Source organism: Neopelma chrysocephalum, unplaced genomic scaffold, assembly GCF_003984885.1.
Source record: "Neopelma chrysocephalum unplaced genomic scaffold, ASM398488v2 Primary Assembly neopelma1_92, whole genome shotgun sequence".
Classification (NCBI taxonomy): domain Eukaryota; kingdom Metazoa; phylum Chordata; class Aves; order Passeriformes; family Pipridae; genus Neopelma; species Neopelma chrysocephalum.
In genome coordinates this window covers 1,720,452-1,744,999 of record NW_020897754.1, presented here as the reverse complement: position 1 = coordinate 1,744,999, position 24,548 = coordinate 1,720,452, and the positions used below count along the sequence as shown (strand labels likewise).

The 24,548-nt window shown below is 39.6% G+C and overlaps 1 protein-coding gene across 3 annotated transcripts in view; it reads left to right on the top strand.

Moving 5' to 3' along the window:
• Window positions 1-24,548, top strand: part of SCUBE1 (signal peptide, CUB domain and EGF like domain containing 1) — a 175,774-nt gene that overhangs the window by 82,029 nt on the left and 69,197 nt on the right. For 2 of the 3 annotated variants that reach the window (XM_027693633.1, XM_027693631.1), the window contains exons 5-7: window positions 6,718-6,843; window positions 13,060-13,176; window positions 15,621-15,710. In XM_027693633.1, coding sequence (XP_027549434.1) covers window positions 6,718-6,843; window positions 13,060-13,176; window positions 15,621-15,710 — 333 coding nt within the window. The remainder of the gene's footprint in view (window positions 1-6,717; window positions 6,844-13,059; window positions 13,177-15,620; window positions 15,711-24,548) is intronic. The other variant, XM_027693634.1, reaches the window with a different exon arrangement.

Genomic DNA, 24,548 nt, shown 5'->3' with positions numbered 1-24,548 from the left:
AGGTGAGACAGGTTTTCGTAGCTCTAGCGTGCTGAGAGGCCCAAAATATTTAAAAAAAATAATGTGTGAGTTTCTTTTTCTTGTGACAACTCAGAGGTTCTTTGTATTTACTGAACTCCTGCTGTTGTGAATGAGTGTTTGGAGGTCATAGTGTGGCAGTGTCTCCCTGAAAACCAACCTTCTCTTTTGCTTTGCTTTACTGTTTAAGGAATTGCTATTTAAAGATGAAGATTGTAGTGCTGACTGTGTTTTATTTCACTTTCTTGTCCTTCTCTCTCTCTCCCCTTGCCATTTATTTCCATTTATTTCCCTTTGTGTGAAATCAGTGGTTAATATCAGGTGCCACTGGCACAGACTGACACTTAATTCTGCCAGACCAGCAGCAACACACATTCTGTGGGCTATCTTGCTGAATTTTTTTTTTTAGATGATCCATATCTATGTGTGAGAAGGTAACAGAGACTATTGGAAAGGATTCTCAGTGAGCATCATCTTCTCTTGGTAGCTCTGCAATGTGGGAAGCAGACTGAGATTTCAGAACTTCTTTCATGTGTTCCACCAAAAAGCCATCACAGGTTGGTCACAACCAAGCTGATATGGATTTCAGCCAGTCTTTTTTGTCCTCCTCTTGATCCCAGGGGAATTGCTGACATTTTCTGGCAATTTTTGATCCTGTCTCCTTTCCCTATTTCCATGGTTTTTCTGCTAATTTAAACTTGGTCCGTTCATTCTCATCACTCGCTTAATCCTTCTCTCTTCTGAATTTACAGCACCTTTGCAGAATTGCAAATCTTTGCCCTTACTGACAGAATGGAGTTTTATTTCTGACACTCTTTCTAAACCTGAGGACAAAATCCCTCTCCATGGCTGGATGACACATGTGCTTTTCTGGCTGCCACTCAGAGCAGGAACATCTTGCCAGCGATCAGGCTGCTGAAGATGCTGTCCCTGAGCACATTTTAGGTCTAAACTGAAAACACATGTCATTGCTAAACAAACCTGAATTTGTTTATTTTATAAGGTACCAGCAGCTGTTTTCTTGTATGATGTCCAGGATTTCTTTACTTTTCACTACTTAATAGTGTAGGATTCTGTTTCCTTGGGGGTCAGCTTGCCTGCTTTATTTGTTTGCTTTTTAACCTCTGTTGGGGTGAGTTGCAGTCACTGAAACAACTACATTTTCTTAAAGCTTTAGGCAGAACCAAGGAATGAAGATGGGAAGTTTTTTTGTTCTTTCAGTGAACACAAAAAACATTAGCCCATGACATAGATTGTTACATTCCCAGTTTACCCAATGCCAGGTTTCTCACTTGGCTCTGCAGGCCTGTTCTTAGATGGATGCTTTGTACCATCATGTTGTGATCAGCTCAATCAATTCGTTTCATCTTCCATTTCCTTGCTGAAGAGAGCAAATCTTGAGAGGGGTTTTATCCTCAAGTAAGGACATTCTGTTTGGAGATGAAACCAACTTAAGCTCTCCCTGGGGGGCCGAGCTCACCCAGACATTCTTCACATCCCAGAATCAGGCTCTTATTAGTGAGCCAGAAATGTCCAGAAGATCTGATGCAACTGTGCAGCATTCCAGGCTGTTGGAAAACAATCCTTCTGCTTTAATGGGCCTGAGATCTGACCATATTTGTTGGCTGTGATAGGGTTGTTCAGCCAAATGCTGGTTTTCATCACTCTTGAGATGCACACGAGATGTTGGAGTTAGAAGGCCAAAGCAGGGACACTCACAGGTGGGGATGGGGAGCTGCTTTCCACAAAGCCACACAAAAAAAGTTAACAGTGTATTTTTTATATGACAAAAATTTGCTTGCATAATGTAGCATTTGGCTTAAAATGGCCATCTCACATTTTCACTACCATTGTGCTCCTGTCTCCATCAGAAACTTAGTGTCTTCTGGTTGGATTCCATTCCTCACAGAGTAAAAACTCTGGGAGAGGAGTTGTCTTTGACAATTTTCTAAGTTACTTGGTCATTGACCACTGTGGGGTTTTTGTAAGTGCTGTAGTTTTTCTCACACAATTTTTAAAAAGTAAACAAAAAAAAATCCCATTATGTTAATAGTTTAGTAAACAACTAAAATGGGAATGCTTGTTTTCCTCTTGCATTCTTTTCTCTCTGCTGCTGTAAATATATTCCCCTCTTCCCAGCACCAGGCATGGAGAGAAGGACCATAAGTGACAATCAGATCATCTAAAGGCATTGTATTTCACGCCACATTCTGTTTCTTTCTTTATAGTTATTACAATTGCAATATAGTTGGCATTGTTATATTTTGCTATGAGATTTTGCTATGAACTGTATCAACTGATCCTGTTAGAGCTGAACTCTACCATTCCTTAAATTAGCAGTTCTCCAAAAGAGAAAAGTCCTGAAATCCCTGAATATCCCCAGTAGCAGTTTCATGGCACCACATGGATCCTGTACCCAAGCAGAAGTAATTATCCCCTATAACTGATATTGATGGGGAGACACTGACCACAACAATTGCATGTTGTTTGTAATAATATAAAGGTTTATGCTTTACTTTACTTGTGGGTTATGTTCAGAAAAGTGTTTAAAACAGTTCAGAAATAGTTAAGCACTGTGGCTTCTCCGAGTCCAGCAATTCAATGACTTGAATATGACTTATATTTAGTGTCTTTTTAGCTCTTCTGGGAGTTACTGGAACAGAATCATATAAATTATGTGTGATGTATTAATTTCATAAATCATGTCTACAACTTTTGAAAGTATTTTTTATAAGATACATTTTTTTGTATCTTATGTTGCAACTCTAATAAGAGATTTCACTGTGTACCTGGTGCTAAAATTAACTTATCAACAGAAAAGAGAATCTGATTATGTAGCTTTGAGGACTGAGTGTAAATAGTGCACATGCTACTGTGCATGCCAGTGTGTATATATAGGTTAAGTTCAAGATCTCTTGTATTTTCTTACCACATTCAAGTCCATGTAGTCTGACAACACTCTAAAAGTTATTACTGTGTTATGTCTTTGGTGCAATTTAAATAGTCTTTTTTGGATCGTGTTTGGAATCAACTTGTTTATTTGAAAGTTATAAAAACAGCAGCAATGTAAACACGGAGTAAGTGAAATGATGACAACACAGAGGACAATCTGAACATATGTGATGAGCCACGGGGTAAAATAATTGCTAGAAGTCTTAATTAAGATGAGAACAGGCAGTGTTAATGAAATATAAAGGCTGATCAGTACCTTAGTTGTCACAGTCAGGCTGATTTAAGCACTTTCAGAGCCATTGAGCTGAAAACATTTTTAGAGCATAATACAATGGAGGGGTCATTGTATCAGACTGAACATTTTGCAGAACAGCACTATTAAGAGATCTGTGATAACCAGGTGGCAGACTGGATTAATGGAGCAGACTCACACCCAAAGCTCTCCTAGGCCAGGAACAAAACTGCCTGTGGGTTGTGGGTGCACAGGACAATGTCTGACACACTCCCATGAACAACCTTTTGTAACTCAAAGTCAGAAAAAAAATCCAGGAATGCAACAAGAGAGAGTTTCTCAAGTCATATCTAGAATGCTGAGAGAGGATTTAGTTTTAATTAGATTAGTGTTTTCCTTTCTCAAGTGGCATTTCTCTTCCTGTTTATATTTTCCAGTGGATTCTGTTTTGCTGTCCATAAGGTGAAATTGCTGAGAATGTTTCTGTGTTCCAAAAGTTTATTTTACTGTCTGCCAGCACTGCCAAAGGGAACGTGCACCCACTCTTGTGCTGGCTGTAGAGATTACCTTGAGTAAGGTTTTATTAACAGTTAAGATGTAAGACTTTTCAACACTGGGTATTTTAGTGTCATGATGATAATGATTTTTTTTGTTTTGGTGGTTTTTTGGGTTTTTGTATTTTTTATTTTTATTTTTTGGGTGTACAGACTTCTCTTTTACCAACATTTAGACTCTCCCTACATTTGGGAATTGTGGTTTTTCACTTGACCCAAATTACCATCAGTTCTAGAAGCTGGGACATGCAGATCCCTGCAAAAATCCCAGCTGGGAACAGCTCCTGGTGTTCCAAACCTGAGTGATGCAGATGCTGAAAAGAATACTGAACAAAGTCATTTTAGGAGTATTTTTCTCTCTCATTTATATGCATTTCTATAGCAACAAAAATTATTACTAGGAAGGTGTTTAGCGTATTTTTTAAATTTTTAGTGTGATTTATGTGCTGTATCGTTAAAGATTCAATATTGTCTGAAGAGTCAGCTTGCAAAAAAGGTAAACTTTATTTATCAACAATGATTCATAAATTACTTGTGTATGTAGATTGATACAGAAGACATCTGACCAAATACTGTATTTGCTGAAAAATTAAAATTTGGAATTATTAGAACTATTTGCAAATTAAGACAAATTTGGTTTAGATTACCTTTTTTTTAGCAAGGTAAAATTTGCTGCATTCTTCTTTCAATATATTTCTTCAGGCTAGAAAGGTTTTGCTTAGGAGTTTTTTGTAATTTAATTTTTAGGGATTTTGAAAAATGCCCATATAAAAATGAGAATTTTCATTGTGCGTGAGTTCCTGCTCTTGACTGAAAAATAATAGTCTTTCATTTCACTAGGAAAAAACTTAGCATTATCTAAAATAATGAATTTCAGGGTTAGGAGATTTCTGTGGTGATCTCCAGCTAAACATGGAACTGAAATAGTTTTTCTACAACTCTGACTACCTGATTCATACAATAGCTAAAATAATTAATACAGTAACTGAAATATTGTGGTCTTACACACAAATAGCAGGATAAAATTCTACTCTTGTCTCACTTTTGTTTCACAGTGTAATGATTTTGAGCTTCGATTTCCCCCAGTATTTTATGTTGTCTTCCCGAGTGATTTTAACAATGGCAGATATTCAGTATCTGTAAGTAACCACTGAAAAATCACTTGCTTCATTACACTTCTGGGCCCTTAAATATCTTCTTTCATCTATGTAATTCCCTCTCCTCATTGCCTCAGCAGTGTGACTCAATCAGCCATGTGTTATCTTTCCCAGATCCTTTTCTGGGCAGAGCTGGAGTGCACAGGAATGCAGTTTGACAAACACATTGTGTCTGAAATCCTTTGTTGGGAGAAGTGGAGAGAAAGAGATTATAAAATGCCTCAAAACCTTCACTGAGGCCATTCCCAGGTTTCTTGTATCTGTTCAGCCAAACAAAACGTTCATACCTCACTTTGATGTATAGGATGGTGTTATGGCTTATAGGATGTATTGTATCTCACAATAGCATCTGTTGTCCAGGCTGAAAAGTTTACAAAGAATAACTTATTTTGTGTTTTGGCAAGTTTTAAGACTCATCAAAGACAACACAGAGGGGAATTCAGAAGTAATAAATATATCTGTTGTCTATAATGTGGGTTGTTACAGGTGATGAGGTTTAAGATCCTGATATCTTCTGTAGGACTGGTGATGTGTGTTTTTCATACCTCTGCTGATATAAACCTTTCAGAGGTAAAACTGAGGAGAGAAAAAAACTTCTTGAAGCTGTTAACTTCTGACACCCTGAGGGAATGTCTGGCTTTCTGTAGCATTTCCTCCTCAAAAATTTGTACAAAAAACCCCATTTGCTTATAGTAGATTTAAGCTGAACATTTTACACTGGAGTTATTTTGAAAAATTACCCTAGAATAGATAGGAGTAGGTGTTGCAAAGTGTCAAGTGCCTTCCTTAGTCCACACTGATGTTGCTCACACCAGTGTTTTGGGGAATAAACGCTGGTTTCGGGCAGCAAGCTGAGTTACACTGCGAATTCTCTGTCGGTGTACTCTGAGAGAATTTGTCTCTCCTTTCCAGGTCAGATATCCAAGGGGAAGTCTGGGAAGGCTTTGTAATGCAAATCTGGCTAGCCTTCGTTCACACAAGGAATGTTAGATGCTGACCCATAAGAGCTGAGTTCAAGATTTCTGTGAATATGTGGGGTTTGAATTAACACAGCAATGAAAGGCTCTAAGAGTATAAGGTGCATTCAGTATCTAAATCACTTACATGGTTTAGAAAGCTAAAATTGGCACTGTGATGGTTAAAAGAAAGCTGATTTACACTGTTCCTTGGCACAAACATTAACAGGAATCCACCCATGGCACTTGGATATTTGTGTGTTTTGTTTCATAGAGTCAAAGGGAAAAGTGGTGGTGGGTTTCTTGGAGGTGACAGATAATTGAGGTGCATAACAAACAGCAAAGAAACAGACCCAAGCAAAAACACCTAATTATAGTATTTGATGGATTTTGTGTGTTAGAAAATATAAAACACATTAACAGGCAAATAAAAATGCACCAGACAGTAACAGCCATTAAATTTATACAAGGAAAAAAATAACAATGAGCTCAGTTGTTGAACTCTGATAATCACCAGTGGGACATTGCTGGAGTATCCTTTAAATCCATGACATTTTCATGGAAGATTAAAATATAGATACAGAATAGGGAAGTCACAAGTTCTGAGTTTCCACATGCAACAGAGATACCCTATAGTCCACTGCAGTATTTGCCCAGGAGGAAGTTTGACTTGTATGACACTGTTTTGTTGATTATAAATCTCTTTTCAACTGCGTCCTCTTGTCTTGCAGAACAAGCAAAATGAAAGTTAAAGTTGCTGGAGGACTGGGGATGTATAATCATTTTGTAATTTTACTTCAATACTAATAATTTCCATTTTTCTCTCTCTTTTTTTTTTTATTCCCCAGAGGGTATGAACTGTATGAACAAAGATCATGGGTGTGCACACATCTGCCGGGAGACACCCAAAGGTGGGGTTGCCTGTGAATGTAGGCCTGGCTTTGAGCTTGCCAAAAACCAGAAGGACTGCAAATGTAGGTAGATGAAGATTAAATTTCAAATGCCCCAAAATGTCTTGTTTTCTTCGTTGTTGTTGTTGTTGTTGTGTTCCAGAAGAAGTTAACTTTGTTTTGACCAAAGATGATTTGTAACGTTAGCGATGTGGGATTTTTGCTGTGGAAGTTGTATTTGGGGATGGATAAGAGGGATTGAATGATGGAATGTTGAAATCTTGACAGTGGCTCTCTTGGCAAAATACTAACAACTTTTCTACCTCCTTATGGATGCAGAAAAGTGAAGGATCAATTTAGTTGTAAAGCAACACAAATAAAGCATAGTGGGTTCTGGCTTGCAGTATTTGGGAAGACCATAGTGACAGATGCATTGATAAGTCTGCTAATGGATTTAATGATAAAGCCACCAGAGCTATCAAATTAAGAGTGTGAATTCCTCTTTTTTGAAGGATGGAAATGATTGCTCTAGTCCTGATTCCACTGCACACAGTCTAACTTTCCTTTTATTACTTGGAAAACATGCAGCTGTATCATATGTACTGTTCTTCAAAGAAAAGCCCCCAGTGACATATTCTTGAAGCTGGGATGCTGAAGATACAGATCTTCATTAGCACACAAAATTAGAAACCGCTCTGTTCAGGTTGAAATAATTGACCTCAGCATCATTACCTGAAAGCTTCAGGATTGAGTCTTTCTGGTGGCTTCAGTGAGTGTTAGATCTGACTCCAGTAGCTTCTTGGTAGCTTTGTGAGAGACCAAAAAAGAAGGAAGTTTAATGAAACAACGTGAAAAATGTTTGGTGCTTTGCACAGGGCCAGTATTTTTGAGGAAGTCTTTCTTACACTTCTGGTTTTGTCTTCCTGAGATCTCCACTGTATAAACATGCTGAGATGATATCAGTTGCAAAGTACAAAGTCAAAAGAATCACCTTTGATTATCACCAAGGAATGCCACAGGATATCATACAGCCTGATTTCTGCAGGGTATTAAGAGGTTACACAGGGCCAAAGGCAAAAGCACAGAGAAAAATTGCATTTATGGTAATTTCCATTCCCAGTGTTTATCAGAAGTGAACATTGCGTGCTGGTAATTGCAGTGCAGCATCAGCTACATTGGTGAAGTGGGAGAGGATGTTTATTTATGCTGTTTGTTATTTGTTTCCTCAAATTGTGCATTTTTTTGGAATTTCAATATCCCTTTTCATACTGAGATGGTGGCAGGAGTATGAAAGCCTTTTCCAGAACATTATTTCTAAATGCCTCAAGGTTTAATAGAGTGAAAAACCTCGATTTATTCTGTGCCCCATGGTGTTCACATTGTAGCTGGAAGTATAATGAACTTCTGGTGACAGACCTCTGAGTGAGGATGTTGAGTTTTTCAAGGCTGCAGACCTTACTCTGGAGTGCACCAGCCCCTAAACAGCACATTCTGCAAGCATGTTACAGAGTTTTATTTACAACAACTGCTTCTGGCCCTTCCAAACACAAAATAGCCAGATAGCCTGGGACAATAATTGTGAGATTACAGCAGGCTCTTTATAAAGGTCTAGTTCTGAAACCAAATACTGACTTTTAAATAAACTTTTTCATAGCTGACCATTTCAGTGGGATTGGCTTAAACCTTGGGCTGGAGTTTTGCAAGTGACAAGATTGTCATTAAATTCTAATTACATAATCACATATTATCATCTGATCATTTATCACCTCATGCTGATAAGGAAGGCACTCTTGGTGTCTTGCTTCATTCACTGTACATGATGGTCAGTGTTCATTGAACAGTTCAACATCTTCCTCTCCATAATTTAGTGTCATGCCTCTCCTGCTGCACAGCATTTTAACCCTGTTGTGAACCTGAAATTTTTAATTTCCTCGTGGGTTTTCCCATGATACTCATTACTGTAATATCAAAGTGCTTTGTAGGCATTTGGCAGTGTGTTTTCAGAACATTCTTGTCAAGTTACAAAGTGCTGCTTTGCCTGTCTTACAGATGGGAAATGAATATAAAGATGGTGATGTCAAAGCCATTTAGGAGCGATAGCTGATGAACAAGAAACACACAGAACCCAGCTCAGCATTTATAGCACTTTGATGTGATCCCAGCCGAGCTCCAGCTCTAGTTGCAAATGCCATGGAGAAAGGAATATAGTATCAGTAACCTGTAGTAGAAGGGATCCAGGTGACTTGCCAAGCCCTAAGTAGGAATTCCACGGCGAAGGCAGAAGTAGATCAGAGTTTTTAGGGCTCTGTCTGAACAAGACCATTCTTTCTTGACAGTCCATCTCTGATTTGCTCCTCACTCTGCAGGAAATGGGGAAAGATGCCCAGCAGTTTCCACAGCCCTGACTTTCCCCAGCTTCCCTGTGCACTAAATGACACAGGAGTGTTTTCTGCATTTGTCAATAAGGAGAGAGGTCATGATAAAAGGGATCTGTGGACAAGAAGTCTGGGATTTTGCAGCTTCTGAGTGCTTAAGATTGCAGCCTTAATGGTTTCTTAAGTGTAAATTTTAAGGATGCCATTTCTCAGTTGCCCAGCATGCTGAGAAAACAGTGGGACTGAAAGGGGTCTCAAGAGGTCATCTAGAAAAACACCAAGATCCATACATAATTCCTCAGATGAGCTGCATCCTTTAGATCAAAAACTTCCGTAAACTTCAGCTTCTGGTAGTTTACTGATATTTCCGTAAAAACTGCTTTAATGGCTTTATTAGAAGAATATTATGCTTTGTCAGTGATTCTCATAGATACTTGCTGGCAGCAGAAAGAAGGGACTTCAGAGTAGTGAATTTGGTTCCAGATTATATTGAGAAAATATGAGAATTTACGTCCTCTTTCTGCATCTGTGTCCATGAGAGATTTTAGGATCCTGCTCCTGAGCATGATTGCATTAGAAATTTTTGATGAACTGAAGATTTTTTTTCCCCAAATATGAGCAAACCAGGACATATTGTGTTCATCTCTTTATTAGCTGGAAGTTGAAAAAGTAAGAGGAAACTTATAGCAGATACACATGCCTGCTAGTTGCAACCTGAAAGAGTTATAAACAAGTAAAAGACCTTCAGAATGTTAAAAATCTAAAACCATACTAGAATAAATAATGTAAGCAATGTTGCATGCACAACTTAATCACATAAAAAAGAGAAACCCATATATTCAGATAAAATATGTATTTAACAGCCGATTTAGTTAAAAAGCAGTGCAGTTTTTAATTTATCTGGAATTACAATGTTTGAATTGTTGCAGAGATCCATTCTACAAAACCATAAGACCTGGCTTGTGACAAACTCTGTGGCATCTGAGCCATAGGGATATCTCTCAGGACAAGATCAGGACATTGTTGTCCTGGGGGATTTTTTGATTTACTGGGTACTAAATGCTGGATTTAATAATTGGCCACATGTTTTCAAATACTCCTTGTCATGGGCATGTGAGATGGAAGAAACAGAAAAAAATGATTCTCTGAAACCTCAGAGAAGCACTGAAAACAGGATTTAGGGTGTAGAGTGAGAATTCTGGTATTTTCTGTCTTCTGGGGAGTTTAACCTGGACCATCACTATCATTATCTAGTGGAATATGTACATTAATCCAGACAGTTATTTCTTGTCTTTCATCATCAAAATGTCATTTCTAGACTAGTCCATATATATTTGTATGGATGTAGGCTCTGGTGTCTAAAGCAATGGTGCTACTGTGGTTTTAAATCTGCTATGTGGGAATAAATATATCTGAGTTCTAACAGACAGGTGTATATTCTCCTTTGGTTAAAAAAAATACTATTTTCCATCTCTTTTATTGTAATATGATTTAAAATATTTTAAGGTGATGTGTGTCTGTCAGAATTTACCATTTTGCCTCTTTTTGTTTGCCTCTTTGATTTCATAGACCCTGAATGAGCACACGGTCTTTTGCATGGCTGCAGAGTCCAGATTAATCAGAAATAATTTTTAAAAAGAACACTTTGGGAATTCTCAGTAACACTGCTTTAATTCTTTCTGACAAAAATGGAGTAGATCTGGATGTCCATTTGCTTTTAAATGATTATGATTTTCTTCCTCTAAGCAAGAGAAACTTCTCACCACGGAATTAGGGCTGGAAGAAAATTGAAATGACATATTTTACAACTGGATTTTGTACCAATTTCACCTGCAGGGCTGTCAAGCTCCAGAATTTTGGCTCAAGTTGCTTAAAATAAATAAATAAATAAATAGTAGTCTAGACAGAAATTCAAATCCTTCAAAAACGTGATTTACTAATGTTTGTAGGAGACAGGAAAAGGAACTGACCTACATCTGTGTTCACTGACTGGGTAGAACAGGAACCAGTAACTTTAATATACAGGGAAACTATAAAAGAAGTGTGTGATTCTGCAGGGTTTACTATAAATGCCATCAGTCTGGATTTTTTTCACAGACAAATATAGTAAGGAAAAGTTCCTCATATTTACATCAGATATTTTCATCCCTGCCAGCAGAGGCTTTCAGCAGGGAATGCCAAAAATAACCACTGCAGTCAAGTTTTTTAAAATATGGGCTTTGTTGCTGATTGCACTTTAAAATCTCAATAAAAATGCTGAAATGTATTCAAACTTCTGACCTTTAAGTTAATTCGTGATGGCATAGAAACATGGAATTAACCTCTATATAGTCCTAGAGGCACATGGGGTCAGGAAGGAGGGGAGGAAAGGTAGAGGGAAATCACTTTACCTTGGATTAGCACAAATCCAAGATGGGAGGTTTAAGAATAAAGAATTGACATAAAATTGTGTTTGGTTTGCATGAAAAATAGAAGTTAAAATGCTGCTGTGTAGTGAAGGGAAAGAAATGTTGCAGAATTATTTGTTTCAGGTGGTTTGGTTTTTTTTTCCCCACAAAAATAAATGATTAGTTAAGCTGTTAAAGTGGAGGAGGAGAAGGAATGCCTGAGGGTGGCTGTTGCTTAGGGGGATTTTTTAATGTAATTCCTTGGAAGTTTAGGATTCTTACGACTTGGAGTATGTGAGTTCAGTTCCCTCCTCTGTCTGGTGAGACTGAACCCACAATTCCCATTTCCCAGTCTAGTGCACAAACTGTCAAGCTCCAGTAAGGGAACGTGGATCAGGCTGCTCTCCACCTTTCTCATTGGCATTCCTTGCAATTGGATAGATATTCCTGGAAAGTGAGGTGGGAATCCAGGCAGGCTCTCTCAGAGATTGTTCTTAGCACTGGGCACCGAGGCTGTTCCCTCTCTGTCCCTGAACAGCACAAGGATTTTATTCCAAGTGTTGAATGGGAAGGACCAGGGATGCACTCATAGTGGCCTCAGGTCTGTGCTCACCTGAGAGATGGACAATTCCTGTTGGAATCTTTGCCAGACTTCAAGGACTGAAGCTGTGAACTCGTAGTTCCCACACCGGCAGGAGGCTTTAGCGGAAATTCTGTTGGGTGTGCTGTGGTGGGTCTCCCTCAGTTGCTTTTCTTAGAACTGTTCCATTTTAAGCTCAATGTTTCAGTGGTTACTGAGAGGGACATGACAGCTCAGCACTGAGGTGCTCACACCAGAGGGGGGAAATTTCATTTCTAGGCACTGTGACTGAAGATTCCGGTCTACTCCATTTTCAGAAGGTGGGATTAAAGCAGGGTCACTGAGTTCAGTGGGAAAACAGATGAGCTCAGCCCTCTTGCATTAGATAGAACCTCAGTTTAGAGACAGACACATGATTTTCAAACCCTGTTAACCATTATCTTGGTTTTAGTGTATCTTGCAATTTGCTTCTCTAAATTTTCTTAGCTAGAAGGAAAATTCTACTTAGACTAACGTGAGGAAGTTCCTTCTGAAAGCAGGAGTCAGCATTTAAATTACTGTAACATTTCAAAACAAGGAGATGAAGGGGAAGCAAACGCGAGATGCTGTCTACAGACTTGAAAATATACATGTGTATTGGACATGAAGCTTTTAGGAAGAGGTGGAATTGGGTACCCACCCCTACTAAAATTATTAATACAAATAGACTGGAGAAAATGTAGCACATGCCGTGATTTTTCTCTCTCCACTGCATGGATTGAGGTTGGGGGGGGCAAAAAGGGAGGGGGGCAAAAAGAAAGAAGAAGCACAAAATAACTGCAAACACAAAATGTTATGTTGCCTGATGTCTTGGTATGTTACTGCTCTTCCGTGTCCTGCAAGGCCCTCCAGACTAATTGGTTTCATTGTCGTTTTATTTATATATACATATATACACATTCATTTGGGGCTTAACTAGTAACCTGTAACTATGGGAATGGAGGCTGCCAGCACACCTGTGATGACACAGATACTGGGCCTGTGTGTGGTTGTCATCAGAAGTACGCCCTGCACTCCGACGGCCGAACCTGCATCGGTAAGTCCTGCTCTGCAGCGCCTTTTATCTCATGCTCCTCACAGAACAGACATGTCTATACATGTGTGTGTGTGTATATGAGTGGGGGTGTGTGTGTTTGTACCTCACAGGGGTTCAGCACCACTGCTGAGAGAAGTTCCTGCTGTGGCTGAGGTCACAACAGAGAAGTATTTTGTGCGTGTTCTGTCAAAACGTGTGTTAATGAAGTATCCCCTTTGTTACTCACGTGCAACTTTTGTTTCTCTTCATAACTCTATTAATTTTGGAAGTTAAAAGGTGTAGAATGTAATTTTTGAAGTAAACAGGTGTAGAACATAATTGCCAATGAAAGTTCAGCGCTTCCCTTCCCTTCCATGAGTCAAGACTTCCTTGCACAAGCAAGGTTAGGAAAATGATCTTCTTTTCTAAGCTGTTATCAGGGAAAATTAGTCATCAGTATGTGCCTTCTTCCCTGTTGTATGATTTATGATTCTAAAAATTATAATACCTGTAGTGAGTAAGTTTTCATTCAGAATATCATTAGGAAAAAAGCTGTTCAAGAGATGGAGCATCTTGGGAGATGCTGTGCAAACGTTTATGATTAGAAAATGTATTATTTGCTTAACGTCATTTCTTTCCACGCTGCTTTAAAAGAAAAAAAAGAAAAGAAAAGAAAAAAAAGGATATTTTTGCATAGTGCAAGTTAACATTTAAAAATTCTTCGTGACAGATCAGAATCTAAAATCTATAATGGTTTTTCCACTGGTGAGGGCTTTGAGAGCAGGTTTTATTGAACGGATAATTGATCTGCTGTTTATTATCGTTCACTAATACCCTTGGATTGATGTTTTATTTTGTCCAGCATGTAAAAAATGATTTGAAAAGCTGTGTACACTGCACCTGTTTTTTACTTTTTTTTTCCCATTTTTGTAATGTAATACATACAACTCCATGTTACATTCCTTGGTCTTGTGATGTAAGTCACATATTACTGCCTGTGCTGATTTTCGTCCCTCTAAATAGTTCTTTCTCTTAGAATACTTTTAATTTTTTTATTTCTTTTTTTTTTACATTTTTATTCCTGCTTTCTGGTGATGGTTCCTGATTGCCTGTCTTGTCTGATAACTGACGTTTATTAATTATTTACAGAGAAAAAAAAAAGGCAAAACAAAACAAAAACTCAAACAAAAGCCTCTATTGCAGCCTGATCCCATCTAGAACTTGTTAAAAACAAAACAAAACAACTTCTTGTTACCACTCAACCATGTAGTGTTGCCACAAACAAAACCTGCCAGCCTCCTCCTCCTCCTCACCTCAGTGATTCCAGTGTTTGCTGTCTTCAGTGGTGTATATTTTCCAGGCATCACTGCAAGAATGCAAACTTCTGCAATGCCAGATAAATACTTGTTGACCCTTTGTCTAACATATTTTGTCTTCGTTTGCTTGACTTAACCTTTTTTTTTTTTTTTTTACGTTTGCTGCATGTGAAAGTCCCTATTTGCATTTTTCGTTTTAGTTTTCCTAATCAGCATTTCCCTTTTCCTAGAAATCATTTTATTTACCCAGCTGCTGCTTCTCCATCACTCTCCTGTATCAGAAATCTTTAATTTTATTTCACCTACTGATCATCTCTTCCCACACTTGTGACTGTTTCTGTGTATTTCTAACAAAGCATAACCAAAGTCCTCATTATGCTGTATGAAACTCTTACATGTAGGATATCAGAGACCACCTTGTCAAATGATCTTTGATGCCATCATCTTGCTCACTGCATGCTTCTAAAATTACTAAACCCTCTTCTTGCAACATCTTTCCTAGCATTGAATGTTTAGCTAGTAGTGTTTCATAGACAAGCAGGCAACCAGCACTGCCCAAATTGATCTTTTTTTGTGTTTGTTTGGTTTGTTGTTTGTTTATTTTTTGGTGTTGTTTTTTGTTTAATTTGCATGCTGGTGTTTGGTTTCTCCTTCTCTGATGTGTCAGTGTGTACAAGACTATGGTGCATCCATCACCGGACTCTTCTTGCTCTCTCTGTCAGTCTTAGTCTTGGTCTTAGTCTTCTGCCTGCCACCTTCAGATCCTGGTGCCACCATCAGCCTGAACCACAGTTTGGTAGTTTGTTTAACTAGCCTTCCTGAATTTTAATTTTCATCACTAACACCTCTCTGGGGCACTCATGGTTAGCTGTCTTCTCCTCCAGTAGGAATCCAGCTTCCTGTGTGTCGTTAATTACTTCACAGTCGACCATTCTCCCTTCTCACCCTCTTCCTTCCTCCTCTCCCTGAACACCCTGTAATTTTTTCCTGGGGTTCTCAAAGGGAATTAACTCTCTAACGGGGATTTAGTGCTTTCATGCCTTGCTTCTTGGCTTTGGCTGTGCCATGCCAAGAAACTGTCTTAGGCAGCGGAAAATTGGGCTTGTGATTAACCAACTGCTCCATGTTTGTCCCTTACTTGTGTTTTAGAGAAGGATGAGGCTGCAATTGAGAGTTCTGAGTACAATGCCACGTCAGTAGCTGATGTGGACAAGCGGGTGAAACGGCGGCTACTTATGGGTAACACTTTTCTTCCACTTCCTTTGTTGTGCTCTCACTTTTGTCTGTATGTGTGTGGGGGGGAGGTTCTCTTTTGGTCTCATTTGGTTTTGGTCTCCTTTGGTTTTGGTTTGGCTCGTTGTTTTTTTGGGTTTTTTTTAACCCGACTTCATCTGTGTGGAAAGTTCACCGATTTTTTGTTAAGTTCTCATCTGTTGTACAACTTCATTTCTTGTTTTTAAACTTCTTTTTTTTTTCCTAACGCTGCAGCTTTAACGTTCAGTTTCCTCTGCACAGAAAGAAGCTTTTGCCATTAACCTTACTTACCTTTTGCAAGCTACTTTTTCGTGTGGTTTGTGTGTTTGTGTGTATGTGTTGCTGTAGGATTCCTGAAAAACCTCCTGTTGCAGACCTGCCTGTTGACTTAGAAGTCAATGATGATGATGATGATGATATAAACCATTGTTCTATTACATATGTGGAGTTAAATGAACAACTGTATTTGCCTAATTAAAATTTCCTGTGCTTTTGATTGAAGTGTAAATATTATGACTGGAAATTCATTTATTTCCTTTGCGCAGCTGTTTCAGTAACCACTGAAAGATCTTTCCCTAGTGACTAGTGAGCTTCTAGTATGTTCTTCTTTCAAGACTGAAGCATGGCTTGTTCCTCTGTGTTGCTGGAGCCTGAGAGTGGAAGGGAATACGAAGTTCACTGAACAATGAGGATAATTCTTTAGCCTCTGCTCCCAGTTAACCCATTGCACACCCTCGTGCTTGTCTTCTTCGTGTTCCATTTATGGCTGTCAGTGAGAACAGCCTTTTGGGAACGGAGAGGGGAGAGTGGCTGGACCTCTGCCAGACCCTTTCTGTGTGACACAGAGCACAGAGCCAGCAGTTTGGGGTTTTCCAGGTGGTTTATTTCTCTGTCTTTTCCATTCTGATGCCCTGCTCACCACATACAATTATTTCCACTAGGTTTTAAACATAGTGAGCATTGGTGAGATGTACCCATTTACAAGACAGGCATTCCCCAGCCACAGGAGAGCTTCTGGCAGGACAAGATTCTGCTCTTTTCCCTCTGGGTTACTATTTCATTTCTTAAAACCACTGAGTCCTTTGCAGAGGGTCCTGCTGGCCTCTGACAAGCTCAGCTCTGGTTGTGAGCACCCACACCTCCAGGAGAGCAGAATATTCACTTTGAATTTTTAACTGATTGCTGGGCTAACAGTTGCAGGAGGTGACAGCATTTATGAAGTTTCCGTATCACTTGTGTCTTGCCACCCATGACAAACCATCCCCTCTCCAGCAGTACAGCCCCTGTGTTGGAAATGGCACAGTGTTATAACTCTGTAATGGTAATAGATGACAAGACTGAGGTAAAATATTTTCCCTCATGTTAAAACCTGGGGGGCATATGTCCCTTTATTTTTAGTTTATCCATGATTGTTAATTTGCAGTTAGCTTGCAGATCTAGCAAGTGAACCACATCAATTTATTGTTTAGTGATACACTATTTCAAGTTATTCGAGCTAACAGGAGCTGTGAGGCAGCTCATCTTGCTTTGGAATTGTGCTGTTAGCACTTTTAGCTATAATTTCAAGAAGACCCATAGTCTTACAAAAGTCAGGGGAAAAAAAAATGTGCCCAAAGGCCTCTGGACTACTGAAAATGCAGCCCTACAGGTGTAAATGGTGAGTTTGCCCAATCAAAAATAGTACGTGCAATACAATGTAGAGGTACTGAGCAACATAATGCCCTGTGTCGATGCCTCACCCTCTCATGAAAGTAATTATCCAACCTGAAAATAAGCTCACAGTGCTTACAAGAGTCCAGGAAAATGGCATTAAAAAGTTTAGCATTAAAAAGATTAGCAACAGCCTTCTTAGTTACACCAGCTCTGCAAGTTCCAAGCTTAACACAGACTGTGGAAATAGGTTTAGAGAGATAGTTTAAAATCCAGTTTGCAAAATACATTGTTTAGCTCTTCAGTACCTCCTTTATTAGCAGGTATCACCCAAGAGCTGAGAGTGATTCCGTAGTAAAACATTAACCAGAGCAGAAAAGAAATTCAGTTAGTGAGTGAAATCTGAGTGGAGGGCTTATTACTTAGGGACTTCTCTACTTGTTTGTTTCTTCTGATTTCTGGTGCTTAGAATTGATTTTTTTTTTAATGGATCTTACTCATTTCAGAAGTGTAGTGGCATTTCCATGAAATTCCACGTGTCTTCAGATGTTTTCTAAACAGCTGGTTTAGAAAGTACTGGAAGGCTCCTCAGGAAACTTTTTTCCCCCAGCTTTTCTAAATGGACTGTGATTTTTGGCCCTCCTGCAGGCAGCCTTGGGAGAGCAGGAAAAGTAGATGACTTTATGTAATTTTAGTAGTCTAATGAAAGGTGCTTTCAGTTGCAAGTCCTGAGCTGGTAATTTCTAGTCCCCTGTCATTTGCTGCATGCTATTAAAATGACTGTGATCTGTATAACCCTTAATATCAGCCAAGATATTATTAATAATAATAAGATTATTAAATATTCTTATTTGTTATGAATAATTGTTAAGAATAAGCTTGCACAAGATGATTTTAGGAGAACATTTTGCTGTCATTTTGCTACACCAAGACTGGCCACCTCTGTGTCTTAGGCTGATTATTACAGGGGCTGTGACCTAGTCGTGGTGTGGTCCTGTGACTTGGGGCTGAATCTTAAACAGAGCAAAGTAATAAATACACTTTCTTCCTCTCTGTTAGATGCACTTTTGTCTAGGTCTTGTGAGGCAGACAAGAAACTGGTCTTCTCTCATGACCTACGAGAAACTTTCCTTTGGAACCATCCAGTGATTCCCAGGAATTTTCATCCAGCCTTTTTCATAACGTTTAGAAATAGTCTGTGGATTAGGAAGGACATTCACCCTGCAGAAGTTCACATACCCCCAGGCATTTAAAACCAGAGCTGTGCCATTATCTTTAAGGTCCAGTTACACCCCCCCTTGCTGCAGAAAACCTTGGACTTGCTATAAACCAGTAGGGCACGACCACTGTCTTCAGGTCTTCTTAAACATCTGGTGTATCTATCTTGCACTTAGTTGAGCACTGCCTTCAGCTCTTAAAATTATGTTCAAATCTCTGTTTTGTGTGGTACAACACTTTTTTTTTTCTGAAAATATTCTCTGTGTGTTTCTTAGGAGCATCACGGAGACCTTCTCTGTTTTCCTTTACCTTCTTTTTCCTTGGGAACCTCTTTGCCACGACTGTTTTTCCTGTCACAGCATCACAGCATGAGACTGCCCTACCTGGTTAAAGGAGCCTAAATCTAGCATGAGTTTGAAACACAGTGTATCATGCCCTGCCTACCTGTCTGAAAGCCATTCTAGTGTGGGCACACAGCTTTAGAAGCACTAAATTTCTGCTCAGCCCTACTAATACATGTATCCTCAAAATATCTGGTCCTGTGTCACACCTTCAGCAATGGAGGTTGTTTTATTCATGTTACCATATCTCTTTTTGCTGTTGCAGCCTTGGATAGAATTCCTAAGTCCAACAGCCCCACAGTGTACAGCTGTAAAGATGAGTCATCCAGCAGTTCAGCTCCTTATCATTAAATAAATTGTAAATTTATCAAGTCTCATGGGTTTAACATCCTTCTTGGCCACTGTCTTTTGCTCAGAAAGGCTTCAGGGTTTTTATAGAGCTGTTGTCTGAAGCTTTCTTGTACACAGAACGTGATGTTATTGGACACAAAAGTAGAGTTTGTAGCACCAGTTATGCCATTGGGCTGCCTCATTACAAATAAATCAACTGCTTACAAAGATGTGACAGGCAGCTCAAAACTTCCTCTCTGAGGAACCAGAGCTGTAAAACTGTCTGGTGTTAGGGAGATAATGCTTTGCTCTTTGGCTAATCTTTACATCAACTCTTAGAACCAAATAATTTTATGACGTATTTTTTTATATTGCCTTTCAAAATGCAGTCACTTGTTACAGTGCCATCACCACAGGCCTTACCAGACTGTGTGAGGTGTTTTAGCAACACAACTATCATGTTTTGTCTGTGATCTTACCCTTTGATCAGCTCTTTTTGCAGACCCATCTCTCACTGTGCTTCATTTTCCTTCCTGTTCTCTTTAACAGTCAGATGATCAGGTTCATTTGGGCTCGGCCTCAGGTGACTTCAGAACAACTGCCAGGGCTTTGTTCATCTTCCTCACCTTCAAGCCACCTTTTCCATTCTTTCCAGAGATCACTGTTATAAGAACTCACTTTGGCAATAAAATGTTCTTGCTCTGGTTGTAAGGTTGGTTCCTTCTTGTCACACAAAGAGAGTTTTATGAAGTTCTTTTGGCTGTAGCAAAGAGCAACAGGACACTGAGCCCACCTTGAAGTTAAGGGAGCACAGAGTAATTTCCCTGGCATGTTTAGGGGAAGTATGATGGTGCAAATAACAGTAATGCCATTGCCACCCATATCTTCAGAAGCCCAAACTCTACCCAGAAATTCACTCCTTCATGAGACACGTTCGGCTCATTTTGTGCCAGGGCAGCTTAAGATTTTTCCAGTGGACACTGACTTCTTGGGTCATCAGTGAGGTTATTTGCAACCTACATCAGAAACAGTGATGCAGTTCTCTTCCCTTGAAGCTGTCTCCTAAGATCCCTACAGATTATTTAATGTCACTTGGTCAGCTCTTTCATCCAGTCTCGTGCCTCCTGGAGGTACCTGGAAGCATCAGCCAAGGTAACTGTGTTTATCCTGTGCTGGCCAAAGCTGGTTTGATTTCAGATTTTTAGCCCAGTACCTACAAAGGATCTTAACGAGCTGCTCATATCATATTAAGAAAAAAACCCACAATTTGAGCTTGTCATCGTGCCCTACAGCATTTGCAGCAAAGGTAAGCATTTCAGCATCTGTTACATCAAGTAGGCAGAGAGATTTACAACTTTAGAGCTTAGGTTTACCCATTTGAACCAAAAGTGGCACTCACCTTCATGTATCTTGAGTCATCTGAGCTTAATAATCAGACATGTGGTATCTTTTCCTACACCACAGTTATCTAAGGATTAGGCCACCCTGTTCATCCTGGACACCAAGCATGCTTTTGTCTGGAGCACCTGAATGCCTCAGTGGCAGAAAGGTACCTGGTTATAGCTTTTTTCCACACCAGATTACCTCTGCAGGAGACAGATTGTGTCAACTGACTGTTAGTAAGCAGAGGTGGAACCATCTGATGTGAGCTGAGCACACTCCCCAGGAGCTGAGGATAGAAAGGCCATCTGAAGCACCATCCTTCCTTCTGCACTTGCCCCTCACAGAGGCTCCCAGGTTTCCTGCAGCTCTAACCAGAGCATTCCTCCACATTCCCTGTTTCCAATAAATAAGATCCTCCTTCAGGTATCTTGCATAAAGTAGGGATTGCAGAGGGCACACACCCAGTTTGTGAACTTCATATTGATCATGGTGGAAGTAGAAAGCAAGGTCACTTATTGGAGATGTCTTGTCCCTGTGCACATCCACACGGTCAGCCACCCTTTTCCCCTTCTTTCTCTTAGTCCTTTTTCTGGAAATTCCTGGGATTCCAGACCTCAGAAGAACTGATGGTGTGGGACTGTGTGGTCTTAAGGCTAAAAAAATCTCAGGTCTTAACTTGCAAGGATCTATGCCCTGTATGAACATGCACATGAACAGCAGATAAAAAACTTCTAATTTCTCTGGTGTGCAGGCTTCTTTTTCCTTCCACCTCTCCATATGACACCTTGAGGGGGTTAATCTTTTCTGCTGAAGACCATAAGTTTGGCAGAGCAGCAAGGGGGTGTCACGGCTTCTGGATTTTGGAATCATAGAGTAACTTGTGAGTTTTCTAGTCCATTGTGTCTGTCTGACCTAAGCTGTTGCTTCCTGTCTGGTGTTTTGTTTGTTAGGAATTTCAGGACTTAATTTCATTGAATCACTGTTTTCTCTTCAGCAGAGACATACAGCTCTTACTCCACTACAGGGAAACAGAATCCACAAAGTTAACTAGAATTACCAGAGTCTCATAATTAAATTTATTTTCTCCTACCACGTTTAAAATGATGGCATATCGATATGGAAACCTTCCTTGTCTATCCTTTCCGTCATCCAAGGATCTCTCCTCTGGTGATTCAGTGTGAATAACTTCTCCAAAATCAAACCTCTTTCTTGAAATAGTGTATAAACCACACAGTGATTGTGTAGTTCAAATGGAAACCCACCATTTTCTGCATTTCAGGCCTGTATGGTAGAGCCATATTTAGCTTCTTTTCAGCTCAGGAAAAGGAGCTGTAGAATAGTAGAACTTACTGAAGCCATACATTCTTAACTAAAAAAAAAAAAAATCCTTTCACCTGATGAGAGTTTTCTGTCAAAAGCCTTTTTTTGTGAAAGTAAGTTTTGTGGGAAGACTCGGGTTTTCACAGTGCTTTTGCTTGGAATGATCTTCAGAAATAGGGAGGCAGGATGTACACAGGAGTCTCATTAGGACATTCATTTGAAAGGTGAGGAAATGATACTTGAAGGCCCTTTCTGGGTGCGTTGCCACCCGTGTTGAAGGGAAATGTTGGTCTGTAAGGTCAGACTAACTTGTTATTGCCTTATGAAGGTGTTCCACCCTTGGGGCCAGTATTGACAACCAATAGCCTGATAAGGGCTTGGCATTCTTCAGTTTCAATAAACATAAAAGCATAGAAAATGTGGTTTTCTGACATGGCATTTAATGCCCTAACTACCAAGCATTGGAGTGCAGAGTGTTGCGAACTCTGGTTTGCCACCGGAGAATTTCCACAAGTCTTAGGTTGTTTGATTCCAGTGCAAGTTAGAAACAGACTATGCAAGCTTCATTTTTGGTTTCTTTCAAAATGGAATTTTGAAGAGTTTCCAGGTGATACTACTTCCAGATTTCTGTCTCAAAGAGCAGGGAGGTGGACAAGCTGATGTTTGTTTTCAAGTGTTCTTTCAGAGCAGTTAACTTCTGTCATAGTTACAGCCGACCAAGGGGCACTTTAAGCCAAGAACACCTTTTCAGTCTGTGCTTTAGTACCTGGCATTGTTGTGCTGCCTCCTAGGACTCTTTCCAGTTACTTAAAATACGTCTTTATTTTTCTGCATGGCTTTTCCCTGACTTAGAACTGCTCACTGACAGCAAACCGAGCGTGTGGCTCTGTGTGCATCCCAAACCTCTTTGTGCTTTAATCAATAAAGAATTTAAAGCATATAACTAACAGGCATATTGCTGGGAGGCTCCCTGACTCAGTTACTGACTGTGAAACCAAGACCTTGCTTTAACTCCTTCTGTCAGTTCTACTTTGCTGTATGAAATCATAGCAAACAGGGGGAAGGAATCCCCGAGGTCATTCATGCATTCTCTCTCTCCCAAGGGCAGGTCCTTTCATCTCAAGTTATCGTCACTTTTATTCACTGGGTTTGTGAATGGTGTGCTATTTCCTGTAAAAATCCCTTTTCTTCATTTCTTTGCTGATGATAAAGACTCTGACCTTATCCAGAATTCCTGGCAATACCTTCCATTGTTTTGCTTTTCCATTTTAAATGAAAGGATTTGTCCAAGGTCAGGAGATAATGCTCCTTGGCAATGTTCAGAGTATTTCAGTTTTTCTTAAATGCAGCTTCTCTGCACAGCTCAGCTCCTAGTGCTAATTTTAAGGGACCAGACTGGACTCACAGGGTGCTTATAAAACACCTGATCCAATCTATCAAGTGATGTTCCCTAAATAAGTAGAGTTCCCTGAAGAGGAATCGATCTTCACACATTCCCTATGTGGCAGTGCAGAATTCTCATCCTATTTTCATGCAAATAAAATTCTACCAATCATGAAATTGCAAGGAAGTGAGGAGACAAGCATAACGAAGGGAAGAATTCCACATCCTGCAAGTTACCCTTTCTGTCTCACCTTTTTCATTCCCTGAATATGAAGCTCTTTCAGTTCCTCCTTCATCTGTTCACAGCTATTTGTTTCATTCATTATACTCCTGTGAATGCTCTTTCTCTCCCCTTTCAGCATCACAGAGCAGAATTTGCATGAGAATAGCATCGTTCTCCCTTAACTGAAAATTGAAATATTTCAGTTTTGTGTTTAGTTTCGTCCCTGTGCTTGTTTGTCCTTTAGGTCCCTCCTTGTTCCCTGATCCCGTGGCACACAGAGCATGTAGTGCCACTTGCAGTAAAATTCTCTTTATGGATGGCAACAGCAGCCTTACTATGTGTTCCCTGTCTCATGGCTTTCTTACTCATACTGAATATTCCCTCTTACTTCAAGGCAAGCTCAATTTATAATCCACAGACTATTTTTTTTTTAATTCCCTGAGTGGAGTTTTACTCTCTTCCCAGTCTCAGGCTTTCAGAATTTGTGTATTTTTGGTCAGAATTTGGGGGGGTTCCAGAGTGTGGGTCTTTACTCAGTTAGGACATTTATCCAGTCCTGCAGTTCACCTGCACACAGCAGTGATGCCATTAGTGGTTAAAATTGTTTCTGTATGATTCTCTGTATAACATAAAAGTTAAGAGGTGGAGGGTACTGTGAAAACCCAGTGGAATCCTGGTGTAGGTCCTTACGAGGGCCCTAAAATGCTGCAGTGATGCAAAGGATTATTACAGACAATGGCAATTAGTGGTTTCAGATTAGACCACCTCAAAATTCCCAAAGCCATATATTTGGCTTTCTGTAACAGATATCCCTAATCTTTCCTCACTTGTTCAAAGTTTGTGCTTCGCTGTGAATTAGATACACAGAAATAAACATTTTTGTGTGCTTAGGATAGGTAAACAGGTTATCCCTTGGTAGGGGCACAGCAGCAGTTTACAACAGCTTTAGTTACAGCACAGCTACTGAGAAACCTT